Below are 17,219 nucleotides of genomic sequence, written 5' to 3' on the forward strand. Positions count from 1 at the left end.
GGATGGGATGATGGGCTTTATAATATACATTTTGGCCAACAGCACTATATTAAGAAGGCGAAAGCTATCCGAGTCAACATGGAAGGTCTCGCTTTTTTTTCGCGACGTAGACAAGGAGGGGAAGGCCCGAGCCTAACAAAGTGAGGCGGAAATGGCGTGTTCTCGTTGGCTGTTGCTCACTCTACGCTTATGCCTATCCCTGAGTCAGACGGCAAACTCTTCCAGGCCGTCTACCTGGCGATGGACAATCAAGGTTTTGCACCTGTTTATGATTGTTAATTCGTTGAAACAAGCTCGTAACGGCGCCAAGATGTCACAAGAGCATGTCACAGCCTCAGGGGCGCTTGGGGGCGGGCTCGCGTCGGGCTCGGACGCCGAGAAAAACGCGAGAGCTGACGCCTCAGGCAGAAACAAACCACCCCTAAAGCTACGCAGCTGTGTAGTATGCCGAAGCCGGAAGGTTCGCTGCGACAAGCGAGCACCTTGTTCCAACTGCCGACGAGCGAACATCGCATGTGTTCTTCCACCTACAGACCGACCACCAAGATGGGCCCGCCATCTCGACCGCCTCAACAGCGCGGTATCCAACCTACAGGCCTCCCAGGAACCAGAACCAGTGGGGGAAGATATGATGGAGAGACTGCACAACCTTGAAAGCCTTGTCCAGGAGCTACGAAGTCAATTGGAACAGGCCAAATCAAGAGCTAACTCTGCTGGTGAAGGGTCATCCGGTGTTGGTTCGCCTGAAAGCTCCGCCCATGATCGACAGTCAAATCCATCTTCCATAAGTACGGCCAATTTGCAAAACAAGTTTGGGAGATTGGTGCTTCAGGATTCCAGCCGAAGTCGTTATGTTGGTAGTGGTTTCTGGTCTCGGGTCAATGACGAGGTATCCCGCCTTGATTTGCTTGCATTGCTGCAGGGATGGAAGGCTGGCTAACTTTGATTGTAGCTCGATGGCCTCAGGGCAGATGTTAGTGGTGTTCCATTTGGAGAATCTGATACCTCGGATGACGAGGCATCACCAGAGATGACCCCTTCCACACAAGAACTTGAACGGACTCCCGCAGAGCGTCACGGATTCTTGTTTGGGCACGGTTTGGGTCGTTCCGCTCCTAATCTCACCGAACTTCATCCTCTCCCCTCTCAGATTCCATTTATTCTAGACGTGTTCTCTGAAAATGTGAACGTCATCTTTCAAATCGTTCACCTTCCCACTGTCAGGAACATGGTTCGCGATTGGCGCCGTGAAATGAAGGGACTCACCCCAGCCAATGAGGCCTTGATGTTCTCTATATACTACGCTGCCATCACGTCGATGGAAGAAGAAGATGTAAGCCAAATCCTTACACGTTCAAGTTTCGGACGGATCCAAGCATGGTTCCAAGCTCACGTCTCGGTACATTTAGATATTACTGAATTTCGGAGCAACTAAAGTCGAGCTCAATCTCAGATATCGTCAAGGATTTGAACATGCTCTTGCAAGAGCTGACTTTTTGAATGTACCAGATTTTGTTCTTGTGCAGGCATTCGCCATTTTTCTTAGTCTTGTTCGCCGACATGACAGTCCGAGGTTTGTGTGGATGATGACAGGGCTGTTAATCCGAATGGGTCAGGCTTTGGGGCTACATCGTGATGGCATACATTTCGATTATCTCAGTCCATATGAGATTGAGATGCGGCGCAGAGTCTGGTGGGCCCTGTGCATGTTGGATGCGAGAGCATCTGAAGACCAAGGAACTGATTACACGATCACAAGAGCGAGCTTCGATACCAAGATACCTCTGAATCTCAATGACACCGACCTCGATCCTGATTCAAGGGAAATGCCTCGGGCTCGCGAAGGCCTGACTGATATGTCCGTTGCGCGCGTGTCCATTTGCATGTGTGAGATCACACGGAAGATGTTGGTTCATGATTTTAAAGACGGAGCACCGAGCGTAGAAGAGCAAAACCGCTTGTTGCAACAGCTATACCAAGGATTCCAAAGAGACTTTCTTCAGTACTCAACCGAATCAGGAAACATTACACACTGGGTGATAGTTAGGGTCGTTCGGCTTGTCATTGCCAAAATGACCTTGCTCATGTACCTGCCTCTGTTGTTCTCCTCTCCAAATCAAGATTTTTCGGAGGAGCTGAGGACAAAACTATTGGTTTCTAGTATCGAGGTCGCCGAGTACAATCATGCCCTGAGCGATGAGCAAGCATGCCGGCACTGGCGCTGGGTGTTCCAGACCTATACCCACTGGTACTCAATTGTCTATATGATGCTAGAAATCTCTCGACGCCCCTGGTCGCCTCTTTCCGAACGGGCCTGGGTAGCCCTGCATAGTCCCTGGTTGATACCGAACCAATCACACATGGAAAGGAATCTACGGATCTGGATTCCACTCCGAAAGCTTATGACCAAGGCCAGGGATCATCGTGTTATGGAGCTAAGCCGGCTAAGAAACGACCCTCAAGCTGCTCAACAGCTGGAGCAGGGCTATTGCATTACCCCAGTCCCATCGAGCACTGGACCATTTCCATCTGATTCGAATCCTGCAGATCTCTTCCTTCACCAATGGCGCCAGCTGGTAGCACACTCGGGTAAAATTATACATGACGCACTCGCTGTCACTGACCCGTCGAATCCACCGGTACACACTGCAAATACGACGCATTCAAGTGCGCATCTTGCTCCCGATTCATCTCACAAACCATTCTATTCAGATTTCACCGTTGAACCAGAGTATATTGCTGCAGAGGAACGACAGTCCGGATATGATGCGTCAGGCCTTGAATCTGTAAACTTTGAATCAATCATGGGTCCTACTTCAGCAATTGGATTCGATGCCGGAATTTCTGCCCCATCATCTCACTTCTCGATGGCGCCGGGAGCCCAATTCGACGGTCAAATTGCAATGCCTGCAGTTGTACCTTGGCTATGGTCTGAAGAGGGCATGTCGACTGATTTTACTGGCACTGAAGACCAAGCCGATAGCAACATGAGCATGGACGAGGAGGTGAACTGGTACAGTTGGGCCGCGTCTGCTAAGGATATTGAGTGTGACGGGGGAAACTATAACAGTAGACCACTCTAGCCTACTGCTTCCTTCTCACCACCCATCATGCCGCCAATGATAACGGGCTATGTTACAATTTTGGGGGCATCTCGTAACAGAAGATAGCACCAAGTGCTGTCTGTGAACCCGAGACATGACCTGCAAAGCACGGATGCCAAGAAAAACAATGAGAATGAGGATACCTGCGTGTGTGAAGAATACCTTGTCAGGTGGGTGTCCTTTATGGACAACCAGATTCCGCATGTGTGCCTTCCCTGTCCGTTTCGCACCAGGTTGGCAAGTGCAGTACACTCGTAGACGCTCTTTCCCAGTCCGATCCGCTGGTGAGCCAACTGGAAGACTTGGCCGTCAACGCTTGCACGACTATACATTTACTGGTGAGGCGAAGCTGGCAGACTGCCATATACAAAGGGCTCTGATGGTGAACGAGAATTCGAGATTGATCCACGCTTCCTGCGAAGGTCATCCCCGGCCGGTGCTGCTGCTCACTATTAGCTCCTGAACAAAAGGAACTTAGTGTGCACTAAGATAGCACCCATTTTGATATCAATCGATTCCTCAAGATGGGCCGTGGTCATTGAGAATGACGAACTGAAACTTGTATTTCTCCTGTTATTTTACTCTATATCTTGGAATTCTATCTCTATAGGTATTCTCTTATTTGACCACAGTATCATCATCACAAAATGGACTTGACTAGACACAGAAAGAAATCAGCAAGGGAAATTCACATAGTATCAGAACTTGAAACGCGAGATTATTCTTCAATAATGTGACAGATCATCACGCCCCGACTCGAGCCGTTTGTAGTGGAGCATGCAACTCCAGTGTGTTGCCAATAGGAGAGTCTGACCAGGGTGCGTGAGCACTTGGGGTCTTGTCCACTGGTCCACCCAAGGCATCAAGCACCTGATCTCTAGTGGCATCGTCAAGTCCAGCAGACTTCAGGGTCCGTCCGTGCTCAAAGTAGTCAAAGCCGCTGACAGCCGCAGCCATCTCGATAAGTGCTCTGATAGTCGGCGAAGGCAAACCACACTTAAGACCGAGCTCATACCAGGGGACCAAGCCGTATAGAACATCTTCCAACAGATAGCGATGATTCAGGGTGGTCGGGGAGCTCTTGGTCTTGTTGTGGACCACAGAGCCGGAGGCAAAATCGTGGTAATCAGAGTATTCCCGATCATTGTTATAGTTCTGGTTCATGTAGGCTGTGATGGGTGTGATTTCGAGTCCATAGGCGTGGGAAATAGCCAGACGCTCCTTATCCACCTTTTCAGTCACGCGGGAAACAGAGGGTGACATCCCTTGGGCGTAGAAGTAGAAATCACCCTTGGTAGCCTCAATCCATCCCGCATTCATGAGTGCCGCAGGGCAATGCACGACTGGGTTGACATTGTTCAATCCCACCTCGAGCAGATTCTGACACCACACTAGCTTCTGAGAAAAGATCATCTCGACCTTTTGTCGGAGGCCCAGCTCGGCCTGGGGGTCAAGTCGTTCGACCTGTGTGGTGCTTGGTGGTTCAGCCCATATTGACAGAGTCTTCTTGCAGCCCTTGACAAACACCGTGTCGCCTTGAATGCGAGTGGCGTAGGGAGAGATATCGGTTTCGAGGATTGCATGGGCGTTGATCTTCGAGCGGGCGGAGAGGTAGAAGAAATTGCCCACGTTGATGATGAGGGTATGATTTCGCAAGTCAAATTGGCTCAGCAATGTTAAGATGGTGTCCTGCCCATATGAAGGTACTGTGGTAACGATGAAAGGAGAGTGTCGAATGGCAAGATAGAGATCGCTGGTGGTTTGGATTTGGAACTTTCCACTGATCTCTCCAGCTGCATTTAACCAGCCATTGTTCCTTTCAATCATATCTGTCCCGCCGCGATGATCAGGATGAGCGTATAGCATGACTGACTTTCCGCGGCTGGCCAAGTCGGCCGCAAATGCACAGCCACAGGGTCCTGCGCCGATAATGGTGACTGTTGGCACGGAGTCGAAGTTTTCAGCAGCCATGATGTAGGTCTCAAGCTTTTCGCTGAGTATATTCTTGCCGTGTGGCTTGAAGTAAAGAAAGGCTCTTGAATAGTGTGTCCGGGAGTTTTAGTTCAGATGATTGCTAAATTGATTCGAGACAACATACCCGTTTAAATATTGCTGGCATAAGGGCTCAATGGGTCTACATCAAGCACAGATCTTGCTGTACGTTCTGGGTCGCCCAGGAAGGCAAGATTCACCCGTGTAATTGCCTTCCGACTCGCGCCATCTACAGTACACGTTGTATATTGCATGTTACGTACCCATGATCATCCGAGTGAAGTCTCCTAGGCTTGCGTCATGTAAATCCTCCGGTCTACATTCTTAACAAGGACCATGTGGAAGATCCACTGGATGATGTGATTTTATGATCTTCTGCACTATGCTTTATATTACAATATAACTTGCTACCGAATAAACCAGTGTGGACCCGCGTAAGCATCTCGTCAAATTTAAGTAGGCACAAGCCTTCCGCCCATAGCTTTTATTGGTTATGTACTGTGAATTCGTTACACATTGAAATCTGTAGATCACTACGAAGTTCAGTCCAGAAAAGTGAGTACATGACGATTGAGGATAAGGGATGGATGTTCTGAGTTTATTGTCTGCACCTCGGTTGAACATTTGTATTGAGCTTTAGAGGATTTGCATTCAAATTCTCCTGTTTCTTTTGAATACAATATGTCAACATATACAATGCGCCATCCAAATCTTCGATCTGATAATTCTCGGACCAACAAGCTTCCGAATCAAGTGGGTCTTGAGTAGATCGAAGTGGATCCCACTGGGGATACTTGGACCAATCAAATCATCCCGTCAGAGCCATGTGAGCTTGCCCACAAGGTTCCATGTCGACCCTGCAGATCGTCAGGTCCAGGGGGTTCCGAATATCAACTCCCTAGGAGATGATGCCTCCGTTAGCTGCCGAGCCGAAAACCGCACGACAACATTGCCGAAGTGATTTGTCCCCGAACAGACCATCGAGCAATGATCGGCGATTCAATGGATGATTTTTGAGCAGCCGATCAGTCTGTTCGAGACTTTGAATCACATCATCCAAATACTGTCGACTTCCACAGTGGAGCCCTTCTCCTAATTTGACGTCACCGAGTTCTGTGGTCTTTTTGATGTTGTCTCCTGGATCGACGATGATTTGTTCATCGCGAGTTAAACAATGGAAAAGGGGACGAGGGGAACATCGGCATCGTCAAATAGTCTGATTCATTCAGTCCGTTTCAACTTCTCTGCACATGTCGGAAGAAATTGAGCAACAATGAATTCCGAAAACATGCTTGCAGAGGCTGTGCCTCCACCTTACAGCGCTTTTAGCACCGCCAAAAAAAGATACATTGTTGCTACAGCCGCTGGGGCTGGTCTATTTTCTTCTTTGTCGGCCCAGATCTATTTCCCAGCTTTGAACACGCTCGCCAGCGATCTCAATGTCTCAGCATCTATGATCAATCTGACTGTGACAAGTTACATGGTGAGGATAAACCAGTTGACGAAGATCAACCAGCCCATAAGTTAACGGATAGCGTATATTAGATCTTCCAAGGAATCGCACCAATGTTTATTGGGGACTTTGCGGACAGAACAGGTCGTCGACCAGCGTATATAATTTGCTTTGTCATTTATATCGCCTCAAACATCGGGCTAGCTTTACAGGACAGTTACACTGCTCTCATTATATTGCGATGCTTGCAGAGTTCTGGGATCAGCAGTAGCGTGGCACTCTCTGCGGCTACCGTGGCCGATATCAGCACGAAACAGGAACGAGGATCGATGATGGGCTTTGTGATGGCTGGGAATTTCATGGGCCCTGCCATTGGTCCGATCATCGGAGGTCTTTTAGCCCAATATCTGGGTTGGCGATCAATCTTCTGGTTCCTCACCATCGCCTCTGGCATATTTTTATTGCCTCTGCTCCTCTTTCTCCCCGAGACGGCCCGGAACGTTGTTGGGGATGGCTCTTCTCCTGCACAGCCGTGGAATCGGCCCTTGATTCACTTGTTCTCTCGCCATAATAAGGATAAGCAGTATTCTTCCGACAAGGATAGTCTTGACCGACCTGACAGCAGCGACTCGCCAAAGAAAGTCATCGAACACAGACTCCAATTCCCCAACCCACTGAAACCCCTGATACTTGTGTTCCATCCAAACTCGATTATCGTTCTCTTGGTAACAGGAATTATCATGGGTGGAAACATGACGGTTCTCTCGTCTATTACAGAGATATACACAGAGCAATATGGTCTAGACGAGCTTGAGATTGGTCTATGTTATATCTCGCTGGGCACTGGGTCTATTGTGGCCTCAGTTGTGACAGGACGCCTGCTGGACTGGAACTACAGACGCATGGCTGCTAACGACGCCACCAATTCTACTACCCGCCAACAAGACACAATAAAGGATTCAATCTCTGTCGAGAAGGCCCGCAGTATGATTACTATTCCCCTTGTTGTTCTCGGCAGTGTCACTGTGCTGGCGTTTGGTTGGGTTTTAAAGTATGGTGCGCCTCTTGCGGCTCCAGAGGTGCTTTTGTTCTTCGTCGGCGTAGGGCAGACTGGTGGGTTTATCTCCACCTCTACCCTGCTGGTCGATCTACATACCGCTAATCCAGCCGCCGCTACTGCCGCCAACAACATGGTTCGGTCTTTCTTCTCGGCCGCGGCCTCGGCTGCTATCGATCCTATGCTGACAGCAATGGGTCGCGGATGGACATTCACACTGGTGGCATTTATCTTGCTAGCAACAATTCCATTCCTGTTGTTGCTGTGTGGAATGTGGCGTCAAAAGAAGGACTTACCAGAGCGATCTGATGGATGAGAAAGGATCATCAGCTTGCCAATGTAAATATCTCCCCAGAACAAAATGAGGCGAAATTCCACGTAAAGTTGCAATCAACTTCTTTATTTGCTGCTCAAAGACCGCACGATGCCGGAGGCTCGCGACAATGTACATGAAAACCGTCACATTATCATGACTGATAGTCCGGATTGACATGGCTGCAATTATAGGAGCGATCCTTTTCGTGCTTGAGCTCGGTTGATATCTATTTATTCCCTGTTGGATACTTTAAAAGAACATTTGAGTTGCCTCTCAAGGCTTCTCCGGGTCCCCATGCGTCACGATAGAGTTTTGAGATGATTTATCTAGCAAATACAGGCGTAGATTTTCATGCTTCCCACTCAAATGATAGCGAAATAAACAAATATGGGCATCGACGATACAAGAGACACGTATTCCATGACGGATGGGTGAAAAGTTTGACCAATGAAATGATTGGAAATTTGGCCTTGGTAGACGAAGATTGGTAGTACGATCGATATTGGTCTTGATTAAAGTTATATCTTGATCTGCTATAAAATGAATTTAAGTGTCTTTGCCAGGTGCAGTATTGATGGGTAACACAGAAATGTGTGCACACCCGCTAAGAGTCCGGTGAACGACAAAAGACTCCCACCGAACAATATCTCAAGGCCGTCCACGTCTGCCGTGTAGTATCGGTACCGGCACCTGACCTGGACCTTCCAACCGAGCAAGGCTTACTCCAATTCACCATCTCCAAGGCAGCGTTTCAGAGGGTAAGAGTCTCCCAAGCAAGTTGTAACAACACCCTTAACCCAGGACAAAGAATTCTGTCCATAGCGATAAGTGTCCTGGGTAAAAGAATCCGCCTGGAAGTGCTCGTACTGTCCACTCCCGGGCTTTCCACTGAACACGTATCCGCTTTTGCGATAGGTCAAGGGGTTGCTGATAATGGCACCCCATTTGTTCTTCGGAATGGTCATGGTAACCGTGCCAGTGAGAGTAGCCGTTTCGGTGTACTGGTAGTTGATTGTGGTACCGATTTGTAGAAACTTTTCCACGGTGGCCGTAAATGAGGTGCTAACCGAGATGCTGTTTGCGATGGACTGGCCTTGTGCCATGGAAGCGGTGGCATCGGCTTCGTTCGCATGCACAATGGTAGACATTGGGATGTCCCAGCCGAGGAATTTCTCGTCAGGAAGAGGAATGATGAACTGCGCACCGGAGCGCTTGCTCAATTGGTTTGAATGGGTGGAATCATTAGATCCGGTCTTCAAGAACTTTGGGACAGAATCGATAGGTGGAGACAGAGAGACTCCAGGTAGGTTGGCCCCTAGGTCTTTCTTGTCGACAGTCTTTGTGGTACCATCGTGAAGAACAAGAAGAGCCGTATCGGCCGGCAGGGCAGAAATGAGTGCACTGTTCGCACAGAGCGAAGCAAGTAGGAAGATGTTGGTCTTCATAATGCCAGACACGCAGATATTTGGCAAAGCCCCGTGAATCTTGGGACAGGAATAGATAGAAAAGGGGTATCGAACGAGTCGGCAGCGGAAAGAAGATCCTATTTAGAGTCTTTCAGGGAAATTCTTTCGTTGAACTAGAGATATCCATATAGAAATATATTATTTGCAAGGATCTCCCAGAACTATCCCGTACGAACGCTCCTTTGCACAATCTGTGTTTCACTTGTATACTTCCGAGAATTAACCGGAAATAGACCGCAGATAACAAGCTCTGATGAAATAATGGATTTAGCTTTTGGTAGAGTTCTGAAGGATGATGTAGATCATCCATGGTCCATGGATGAGCCCGAGTTCAACGGCCGGACCGTGACATGCCGTGGGGGCCAAACCCAGTTCATTCCAAGAACGGAATAGTGAAAACATTCTTCAAACCCTCATTTATGAATACCTTTATGAGAGGAATATCGACCTTCAAAATGAGAATACATCTGGCGAGTATATACTCATCTGAGATGAAGATCGGAACCATCAATGATCGAGGTATGCTAGCAAGGCTACAGTCAACAGCTTCGGTTTATACCTGGTCATGTTTTGAACTCTGAATATCTAGGTAAGCTCCTGGAAATCAAATCTAAAGTAGGCATGGTGGTGAAACAACGCCCAAGGAACCTTGCGGAATGACGAAAGTCACCGTGAAACACGGCGTATACTTTAAAGAAATGAAGGCCAAAGATCATCGTTCTGATGGAGATTCCTCGGAATTTTGTCCTGTTTCATTTCAAGAAAGGGCTAATGTATCATCTGAGTTACTGACAGTCAGGCAAACGCGCTCTAGAAGTACATAGGCTTTTGTCTCCTTTTCAATGTGCCTCCTCTACAGCATTTCGAGCATTTAAACTTGCGTCGGCCGCCCAATTCTCAGAAACCTAGCCACCTCTCCTAATATTACTACGAAGATGAAATCCATTTTACTTATTGCTGCAACTCTTGCTGCTGGGTAAGATCTCCAAGTTGACATGTTTGAGATAAGCATTAATACTGTGTAGTGCTTTCGCAGACCTCCACACTCAAGGTGTTTGCATCGATACCCCTGGCAAAGGAGTGGTAAGTACAATTTGAAAATTTGCACCACCGGGAGAAAACCAGCTCTAACTGCATTCTAGGATGTTTACAATCGAGCTGCGACTGAAAAGGCATGTGGTGCCTATAAAAACCGAAACACTGGGAGCAAGCAATGGGACCAATGCCCCGATTGTACGCTCAAGAACGAGAAGGACCTGTTATACTATTGCGAGTCCCAGGGAAGCCACATCGGAGGAGATGAATTATACTATTACTGTACCCAGAATGGTGCAGGGGACAGCGTTGCCTGGTGAGGACGCTGGAAATAGCAGCCAGAACCGACTTTGTACTTTATTTGATGCGATATAAGATTTGCAAAGCTCGGGCTGCGCTTCAGGAGTGGTGCTATATGTATAACCTGGTGTCCTGTTGACACTACTTCGATTACTGTGGTTAGAGATATGCAATAGCCCCCGCCAATATAATTCTAACCCGGAGAGATAGCTACCTTCGGGCTCGGAAGGTCTGGCCGTATGATGAAGTAATCATTTATGTAGGCGGTGCAGTTGGAAAGCTTGGATTGTCGTCATCCGTGGGAGAGTTGAGTAGATAGATGACTTCGGTTCAAGTAAATTTGATTGACTGTACAGTTATATCCATTTGCAGTCAATTAGTCGAGAACCAACTACGGAGTAGTCTGATGCAATCTAAGAGGTTGTGTATTGAATATCCGGCATTTTATTCCAATTGAAGTAATCCATGCAAACGAAGCATCTTGTTTGGCGGCGAAGAGTCGGCTCCCCACTGTTTAGTCCATTGGCCCCTGATTTGCCACCCACCGTTTGTTTAGTGTGCCCAGGTGGTCAATCGGGTGATGGGTTCACCCGCCCCGGTCGCACTTCCCTTTTTCGCAAGGTGCATCACGTGCTGAAACTGGATGCAAACAGCGTGGCCTTGGGCCACCAACAGTATTAGATTTCATATCTTGCTGAGATGAGTGCCCCCCCTATACAAAGTACTACGTATTGAACAATAATAGAGTAATTTGAACGCAGTTTGAAATGAAATGCCATTTCGCGTGGAAGGCGCTAATCTCGATCCGTACGACATAGGATTTCAAATCACTTGGCGTGAAGAATGCCGAATTAAGGTTAGCGTCGAGAGCATCCCAACTCTCGTTAATTAAGTGCGAATGAAATACACTCCTCAACTGAAACTTCCATGTCTCGATTCCTCGATTCTTTGGCAATCAGAATTTAGACGATACCCGGTATTGAGTAAGGTTGCAGCGCACTGATGCCCCGGTTCGGAAGGAAGAAAAGACTAGCGCCAAGCAATTACAACAATCGCGGTGGCGCTCCTCAACAGCCTCATGTTGCGCCTCATGCGGTTCCTAGCTTGGCGCTCAGATCAAGATACATATGTCATCTTGACGAATATACCACCCTAGTTTCGAGATTCTAATAGGAAGAGAGCCCGTAGTTATACGCTAAACGTCATTTTCCCACCCCGCAATACTAATCGAGGATATGGATATCAATCTACCCCATTCCCTAAATCGGGACTAGAATTCAGGCTAAAACCCGGGGGTTTGGAACACTCATGTAATGCCAGGTGGCTGAGTCTCCCGACATCCCGAGGTCGGACCACGAGGTTTCCCAGGCTGATAAGGGACCTCGGCAGCCTTCGAGAAAATTCTAGTTCCGGCAGTAAAGTTAAAATGCGCCACAGTCAGACTCTAATTTCCTTGGATCATGCATAATTTACTTTAAATTTTTCAACTCCAGATGAGAACGCTTTTGTTGCTAAGAGACAAATGGTACAATCTGGGGTTGAAATTTGGGGTAAACCTAGTATGTGGACAGTACATAAAACTTTGACTAAAACTTAATCAATGGCTATCGCTGAGACAATGTTGGGGCCTACAGTATCTGGGGTCACGCCGGGCCGGGTGCGCCGGGCCGGTAGAGTCTGTCGCCGGAGTGTAGAATCAACTATCTTCCAAGGCCCAAAACGTATGGGGGTTGGCTCACCTGACACAGAAATACCCCACAACTCTCTGGTCGCGCCGGTGAAGATATGTTTATGTAATCTCCGGTGTGGGAGGTCGCTGGTTAAACCCTTGGATTCCCTTCGTCTAAGTTGTGACCTCGTCGGCAATTTTACCCCAATCTCTTAGTGATTGAGCGAGATCGGGAATACAAAGTTGGTTCACCCACAGTCATCTCAAGTATTAGATTGAAATATCTGGTAATAGAAGATTCTAACTTTAATCGCCAACGCCAAGCAAAAACTCTGGGCCAACCGTTCTTTTTTGGGCCTCCACAATTTTCGGTACCTTTTCTTTTCGCCCTGGCCTTTTCTCTTTCTTCACTACTCCATATACCATTCAACATGAGTGTTCAAGACACACTTCGTCCTACTCAGGACCACGATGTATACAATGACTCCACCGACATGGAGAAGAAGTCATACCCGGTAGAGCCCACGGATGATCCCTTTGGAAATGAAGAATCTGGGGAAGTGAAGTACCGTATCATGCCATGGTGGTTAGTATCTCACTCTGTTTACTGTTATTGTTGCATCAAATAGCACAGTTCTGACTTTTTTATACAGGCAAGCTGGAACGCGTGAGAGCCCATCATTAGCCCCAGTTCAATTAGGAACCACTCTCTAACATATTTCATCCAGTGATGGTTGCTGAAAACATCTCGCTTGGTATTCTATCTCTTCCGTCAGCTGTGGCAACCCTCGGAATTGTCCCGTAAGAGAAATCTCCGCCTCCATCCAGGAAGAAATCTGACCATTTCCTAGGGCATTTATTATCATTATGTTTCTGTCCGGTATCTCGTGGTACACTGGATACACCATGGGCCAGTTCAAGCAGCGATATCCTCAGGTCCACAGTATGGGTGATGCCGGCGAGCTTCTTCTAGGCCCTATCGGGCGCGAGATCGCCTTTGTCGGCCAACTGCTGTTCATCATCTTCCTAATGGCCAGTCATATTCTCACCTTCTCCGTGTTATTCAACACCATCACAAACCACGGTACCTGCACTATTGTCTTTGGAGTCATCGGCTTGGTCGTCAGCTGTCTTGCCGCCCTTCCTCGCACAGCAGAGAAGGTCTTTTGGATGTCCATCATATCCGCCATCAGTATTCTGACCGCCACTATCGTTACGATGATTTCCATCGCTGTACAGGCCCCCGATGATGTCCAGAACGATATCACCACGACCCCGACCTTCCAGGAAGGTTTCTTGGCCGTCACCAACATTGTCTTCGCCTTCATTGCCCACGTCTCTTTCTTCGGTATCATGTCGGAAATGCAGGATCCTCGCGACTTCCCCAAGGCCCTTGCCATGCTCCAGGTTGTCGATACTACCATGTACGTTGTGACCGCCATGGTCATCTACTGCTATGCTGGCCCGGGTGTCTCGTCTCCGGCCCTATCGTCGGCTGGACCTATGATGAAGAAGGTTGCCTACGGTCTGGCCATCCCAACAGTATGTTACTTTTCTTCTTGCAGTTTGCTTGGGGATCTATTTTAACCTTGAATAGGTTATTGTTGCCGGTGTTATTTTCGGCCATGTCGCTTGCAAGTATATCTATGTTCGAATCTTCCGCGGTGATCGCTCGCACCACATGCACCAGAAGAGTCTTTTGGCCACAGGCACATGGGTCGCGATCGGCCTGTCTACCTGGACTATTGCTTGGGTCATCGCAGAGTCGATTCCGGTGTTCAACGAATTGCTGAGTTTGATTGTATGTTCTCCCTATCATTTTTCACTGTTCGTCTACTAATCTGTTGTGCAGAGTGCCCTATTCGGAAGTTGGTTTAGCTGTGAGTGTCTTGAGACTAATTTTGGAAACCTCTGATGAGGAACAAGATGCTAACTGAGGATATAGACGGCCTCCCTGCTATTTTCTGGCTCATGATGAACAAGGGACAGTGGTTCTCGTCAATCAAAAAGATCTCCTTGACTATTCTCAACTTGATTATTCTTGGAATTGCTTGTGCTATTGTATGTTTTATCCATTTATGGGGCTGTGAATTTGGTGCTGACAAGACTAGTGTGGATTGGGACTTTATGTCTCGGGCTTGGCTATCAACGAGAGCTCGTCCAAGGCTAGCTGGACCTGTGCCAACAACGCCACCTAGACTCGGTTATTATCTTGGAGACCATATCATATGTTCTCCTGTGCTTCAAACGGTTGCTTTATAGATTTGATAGATGTTGACTGATATATCGCCTCAATTGGCTGGGCCATTGTAAATAGACTGGTGTTTAACTTGATCACGAACCTTGCGTCTGGGTGTTGCTATTTAAAGGATGTATATTATTTCGAACATGATCAATTCTCAGTATCAGATCTTTTCTCTTGTACAGATTGAGCTCTTCACGAGTTAGCTTTAAATTATTCCAAACTTCCGTGAAACAGTGCCATCGCCAGAATGGTACTAATGTCCACCCCCGGGCTTCCCACCTTGCCCGGGCTTTCCATGTCCCTTCGTCTCCGACAAACCCAGGCATTCAGCCATGTTGAAGAAAATATCAATCGAGCTATATACACCTCCAAACAGCTCCTGACACGGGCCGCGTGCGAAGACCGGCACATCGGTCAACGAGTGGACACCCTGCGCTGCGTCAAGGGGGATGGTTCCATTGACCATGAAACCACTAACCGCGTCCTTGTAGTTAGCAACATAGCCATGATTCTTGTCCTTCACGGCAGGCGTGCGAGGACCCTCGCTGTGAACCCGGTAATCCTCCCGATGGTCAGGGAAGGCACCAACACCCGCGTGCAGGGTATATCTTGGGTCCCATTGGGCCGGGAAGTGGACTCCTTCAGAGTATCGCAAGGCGTTGGATCCAGCGACAGTGTATTGCGATAAGCCAGAGTTTTCATAATATCCAACCGCATTGCGCTTGCTGCGGTCGTCTTCTTGCGCTTCCATGTACTTCGTATCAACGGAGCCGGTCACGTCGAAGCCATGGCCGTGGTCAGCTGTGACGACAATAAGGGTGTCTTCGAGCTGACCCAGCTTCTCGAGTTTCTCGATAGTCGCGCGTACGGTATCGTCGAGCTCGAGAAGCTCGCCAAGTGACCGGTCGTAGTCCAGAGTGTGCATCTGCTTATCGATGCTAGCGGCCTCGGACATCAGGAACCAGCCATCTTTGCGGTGTCGCTTGTCTAGAACGTCGATCGCCTTGAGGGTCATGTCTTTGAGTCCAGGCAAGTCGTCTGCATCGCGGCCTGAGCCATCTGGGTAGTTGCTCTGGTTGTAAAGGTTGGACTGGTAGACGTTGCGATCAAGCCAAGTAGCGAGGTTGGATTTCTGGAAAACACCTAGTAGTTTCTCCTTATTTGAGGCACTGTGTAGTGCAGTATTGTTCCAGGCCACGTTGTAGCCTTTCTCGGCGAAGAGCTTGTAGTAATCACGAGTCTCTTCGCTCTTGAGGAAGTCCTCCGCACCAGCGCCAAGGAGCACATCGGGGCCATCCCAGTTTGTCCATTCATAGTCGGTTAGACCGCCTGCATAATATGAGCCGATGACATGGTCGTATTCGCCGCGATCACTGGTGTGAGCAGCCAAGCCGGCGGGGGTAGCATCTGCCAAAAACGCAGTTGACACAATGCCAACACCGGCGTTCTTGTTCTTGCGGCGGAAGATTTCGGCGATTGTTTCGAATTTCGGGTCATCGAAGGCATCGCTAGAGGAGTCTACATAGACACCCAAAGCATTGACGGTAGTCTTGTGCCCAGTGTAAAGAGCAGTCGCGGAATTGGCCGAATCAGTAATGAACGAGTCCATGGAGTGTGTCATCTGGTGACCCAGCACGGGGAACTTGTCCAATGCCATTTTTGTCATGTATTTTCCGTTGATGCTGCGGTGGGCAATGAGACGTGCTGCAGTTATCATGTTTGTTGTCATGCCATCTCCGATGAACATGACGATGTTCTTCGCGCGACGCTTGGTAGGAAGATCACGAACGAACCAGTTGGCCACTGTCTTTTGTTCCCCGTAATATGTCAAAGTAGCCTCATATTCGCCGGGCTCATAAAGCGCAATTCTTCTATAGATTTTGGAGGTCACGTTGACAAGGGAAGGTGTTTCTGCATCCTGGGCGAACCGATCTGTTTATGTTAGCTTGTATATCTCCACGAACGGAATGACAGGAGAATAGTACCTTCAAACCATGTGAAGTCCCACTTCTCAAGTTCAGGCTCATCAATCTTGAAGTATTCCGTTGCAGAGATAGGAGCATTGCCCTTGCCCTTGCCCTTGCCATGGCCTTTCTTGGCGATGGTGAATTTGAAGTTCTCGTCTGGCTCTCCAACGCGAGCTTCAGAGCCATTGACAGGGGAGTGTACTTCGAGGCGGATGTCAAAGAATTGACCCGCTAGGAAGTCAACTCTGCAAATGATCATTAGTAGCTAGACATCAGGTGCAATTGAAAGATTACATACTGATCCGGTGGGAAGATACATCCCAACTCAGGGCAACCACCCAGCCGCTGGAAGGTCTGAGCTGCCGTAAACGCAACGAAACACGCTAGCGCGGAGATTGCAGAAGCGCGCATCTTGGTGGCTCTGATTGTGATGAATGCAAGTTACATTTAGAGAGAAAGTGCCTGCATTAAGTACGAGCTTCGCAGCTAATTACAAGCGAACTGCCAAGAGTTTCCAAGACAATATATAGAGTGATATAGCAACACAAATCTCCGAAATATCCCAATCCCTTCTGAGAGTGTTATCGCTATATAGTACGATTCTTGTGTAAGAAC

At 48.3% G+C, this 17,219-nt stretch overlaps 7 protein-coding genes across 7 annotated transcripts; 4 read left to right on the forward strand and 3 right to left on the reverse strand.

Annotated features, from left to right (window-relative positions):
- Positions 1-310: 310 nt before the first annotated feature.
- Positions 311-3,083, forward strand: N7500_002220 (Transcription factor; the record flags this gene model as incomplete). Its single annotated transcript, XM_056673366.1, has 3 exons — positions 311-889; positions 953-1,333; positions 1,410-3,083. 3 exons carry the CDS (start codon positions 311-313, stop codon positions 3,081-3,083), a joined length of 2,634 nt encoding a protein of 877 aa, XP_056533891.1.
- Positions 3,084-3,848: 765 nt separating this feature from the next.
- Positions 3,849-5,075, reverse strand: N7500_002221 (NAD/NADP octopine/nopaline dehydrogenase family protein; the record flags this gene model as incomplete). The annotated part of the gene is made up of 1 exon (XM_056673367.1): positions 3,849-5,075. The coding sequence occupies one exon, from the start codon at positions 5,073-5,075 to the stop codon at positions 3,849-3,851; it is 1,227 nt and encodes a 408-aa protein (XP_056533892.1).
- Positions 5,076-6,369: 1,294 nt separating this feature from the next.
- Positions 6,370-7,922, forward strand: N7500_002222 (uncharacterized protein; the record flags this gene model as incomplete). Its single annotated transcript, XM_056673368.1, has 2 exons — positions 6,370-6,579; positions 6,642-7,922. The coding sequence occupies 2 exons, from the start codon at positions 6,370-6,372 to the stop codon at positions 7,920-7,922; spliced, it is 1,491 nt and encodes a 496-aa protein (XP_056533893.1).
- A 719-nt stretch (positions 7,923-8,641) lies between these two features.
- On the reverse strand, positions 8,642-9,367 carry N7500_002223 (uncharacterized protein; the record flags this gene model as incomplete). The annotated part of the gene is made up of 1 exon (XM_056673369.1): positions 8,642-9,367. The coding sequence occupies one exon, from the start codon at positions 9,365-9,367 to the stop codon at positions 8,642-8,644; it is 726 nt and encodes a 241-aa protein (XP_056533894.1).
- Positions 9,368-10,323: 956 nt separating this feature from the next.
- On the forward strand, positions 10,324-10,743 carry N7500_002224 (uncharacterized protein; the record flags this gene model as incomplete). Its single annotated transcript, XM_056673370.1, has 3 exons — positions 10,324-10,364; positions 10,414-10,471; positions 10,531-10,743. 3 exons carry the CDS (start codon positions 10,324-10,326, stop codon positions 10,741-10,743), a joined length of 312 nt encoding a protein of 103 aa, XP_056533895.1.
- Positions 10,744-12,823: 2,080 nt separating this feature from the next.
- On the forward strand, positions 12,824-14,590 carry N7500_002225 (uncharacterized protein; the record flags this gene model as incomplete). The annotated part of the gene is made up of 8 exons (XM_056673371.1): positions 12,824-12,978; positions 13,046-13,059; positions 13,121-13,193; positions 13,244-13,934; positions 13,990-14,193; positions 14,245-14,272; positions 14,338-14,453; positions 14,504-14,590. 8 exons carry the CDS (start codon positions 12,824-12,826, stop codon positions 14,588-14,590), a joined length of 1,368 nt encoding a protein of 455 aa, XP_056533896.1.
- Positions 14,591-14,890: 300 nt separating this feature from the next.
- N7500_002226 (alkaline phosphatase) lies at positions 14,891-17,015 on the reverse strand (the record flags this gene model as incomplete). Its single annotated transcript, XM_056673372.1, has 3 exons — positions 14,891-16,569; positions 16,623-16,849; positions 16,903-17,015. The coding sequence occupies 3 exons, from the start codon at positions 17,013-17,015 to the stop codon at positions 14,891-14,893; spliced, it is 2,019 nt and encodes a 672-aa protein (XP_056533897.1).
- Positions 17,016-17,219: the final 204 nt, after the last annotated feature.

This window comes from Penicillium coprophilum (genome assembly GCF_028826855.1).
Source record: "Penicillium coprophilum strain IBT 35676 chromosome Unknown utg000002l_segment0_segment1, whole genome shotgun sequence".
Classification (NCBI taxonomy): domain Eukaryota; kingdom Fungi; phylum Ascomycota; class Eurotiomycetes; order Eurotiales; family Aspergillaceae; genus Penicillium; species Penicillium coprophilum.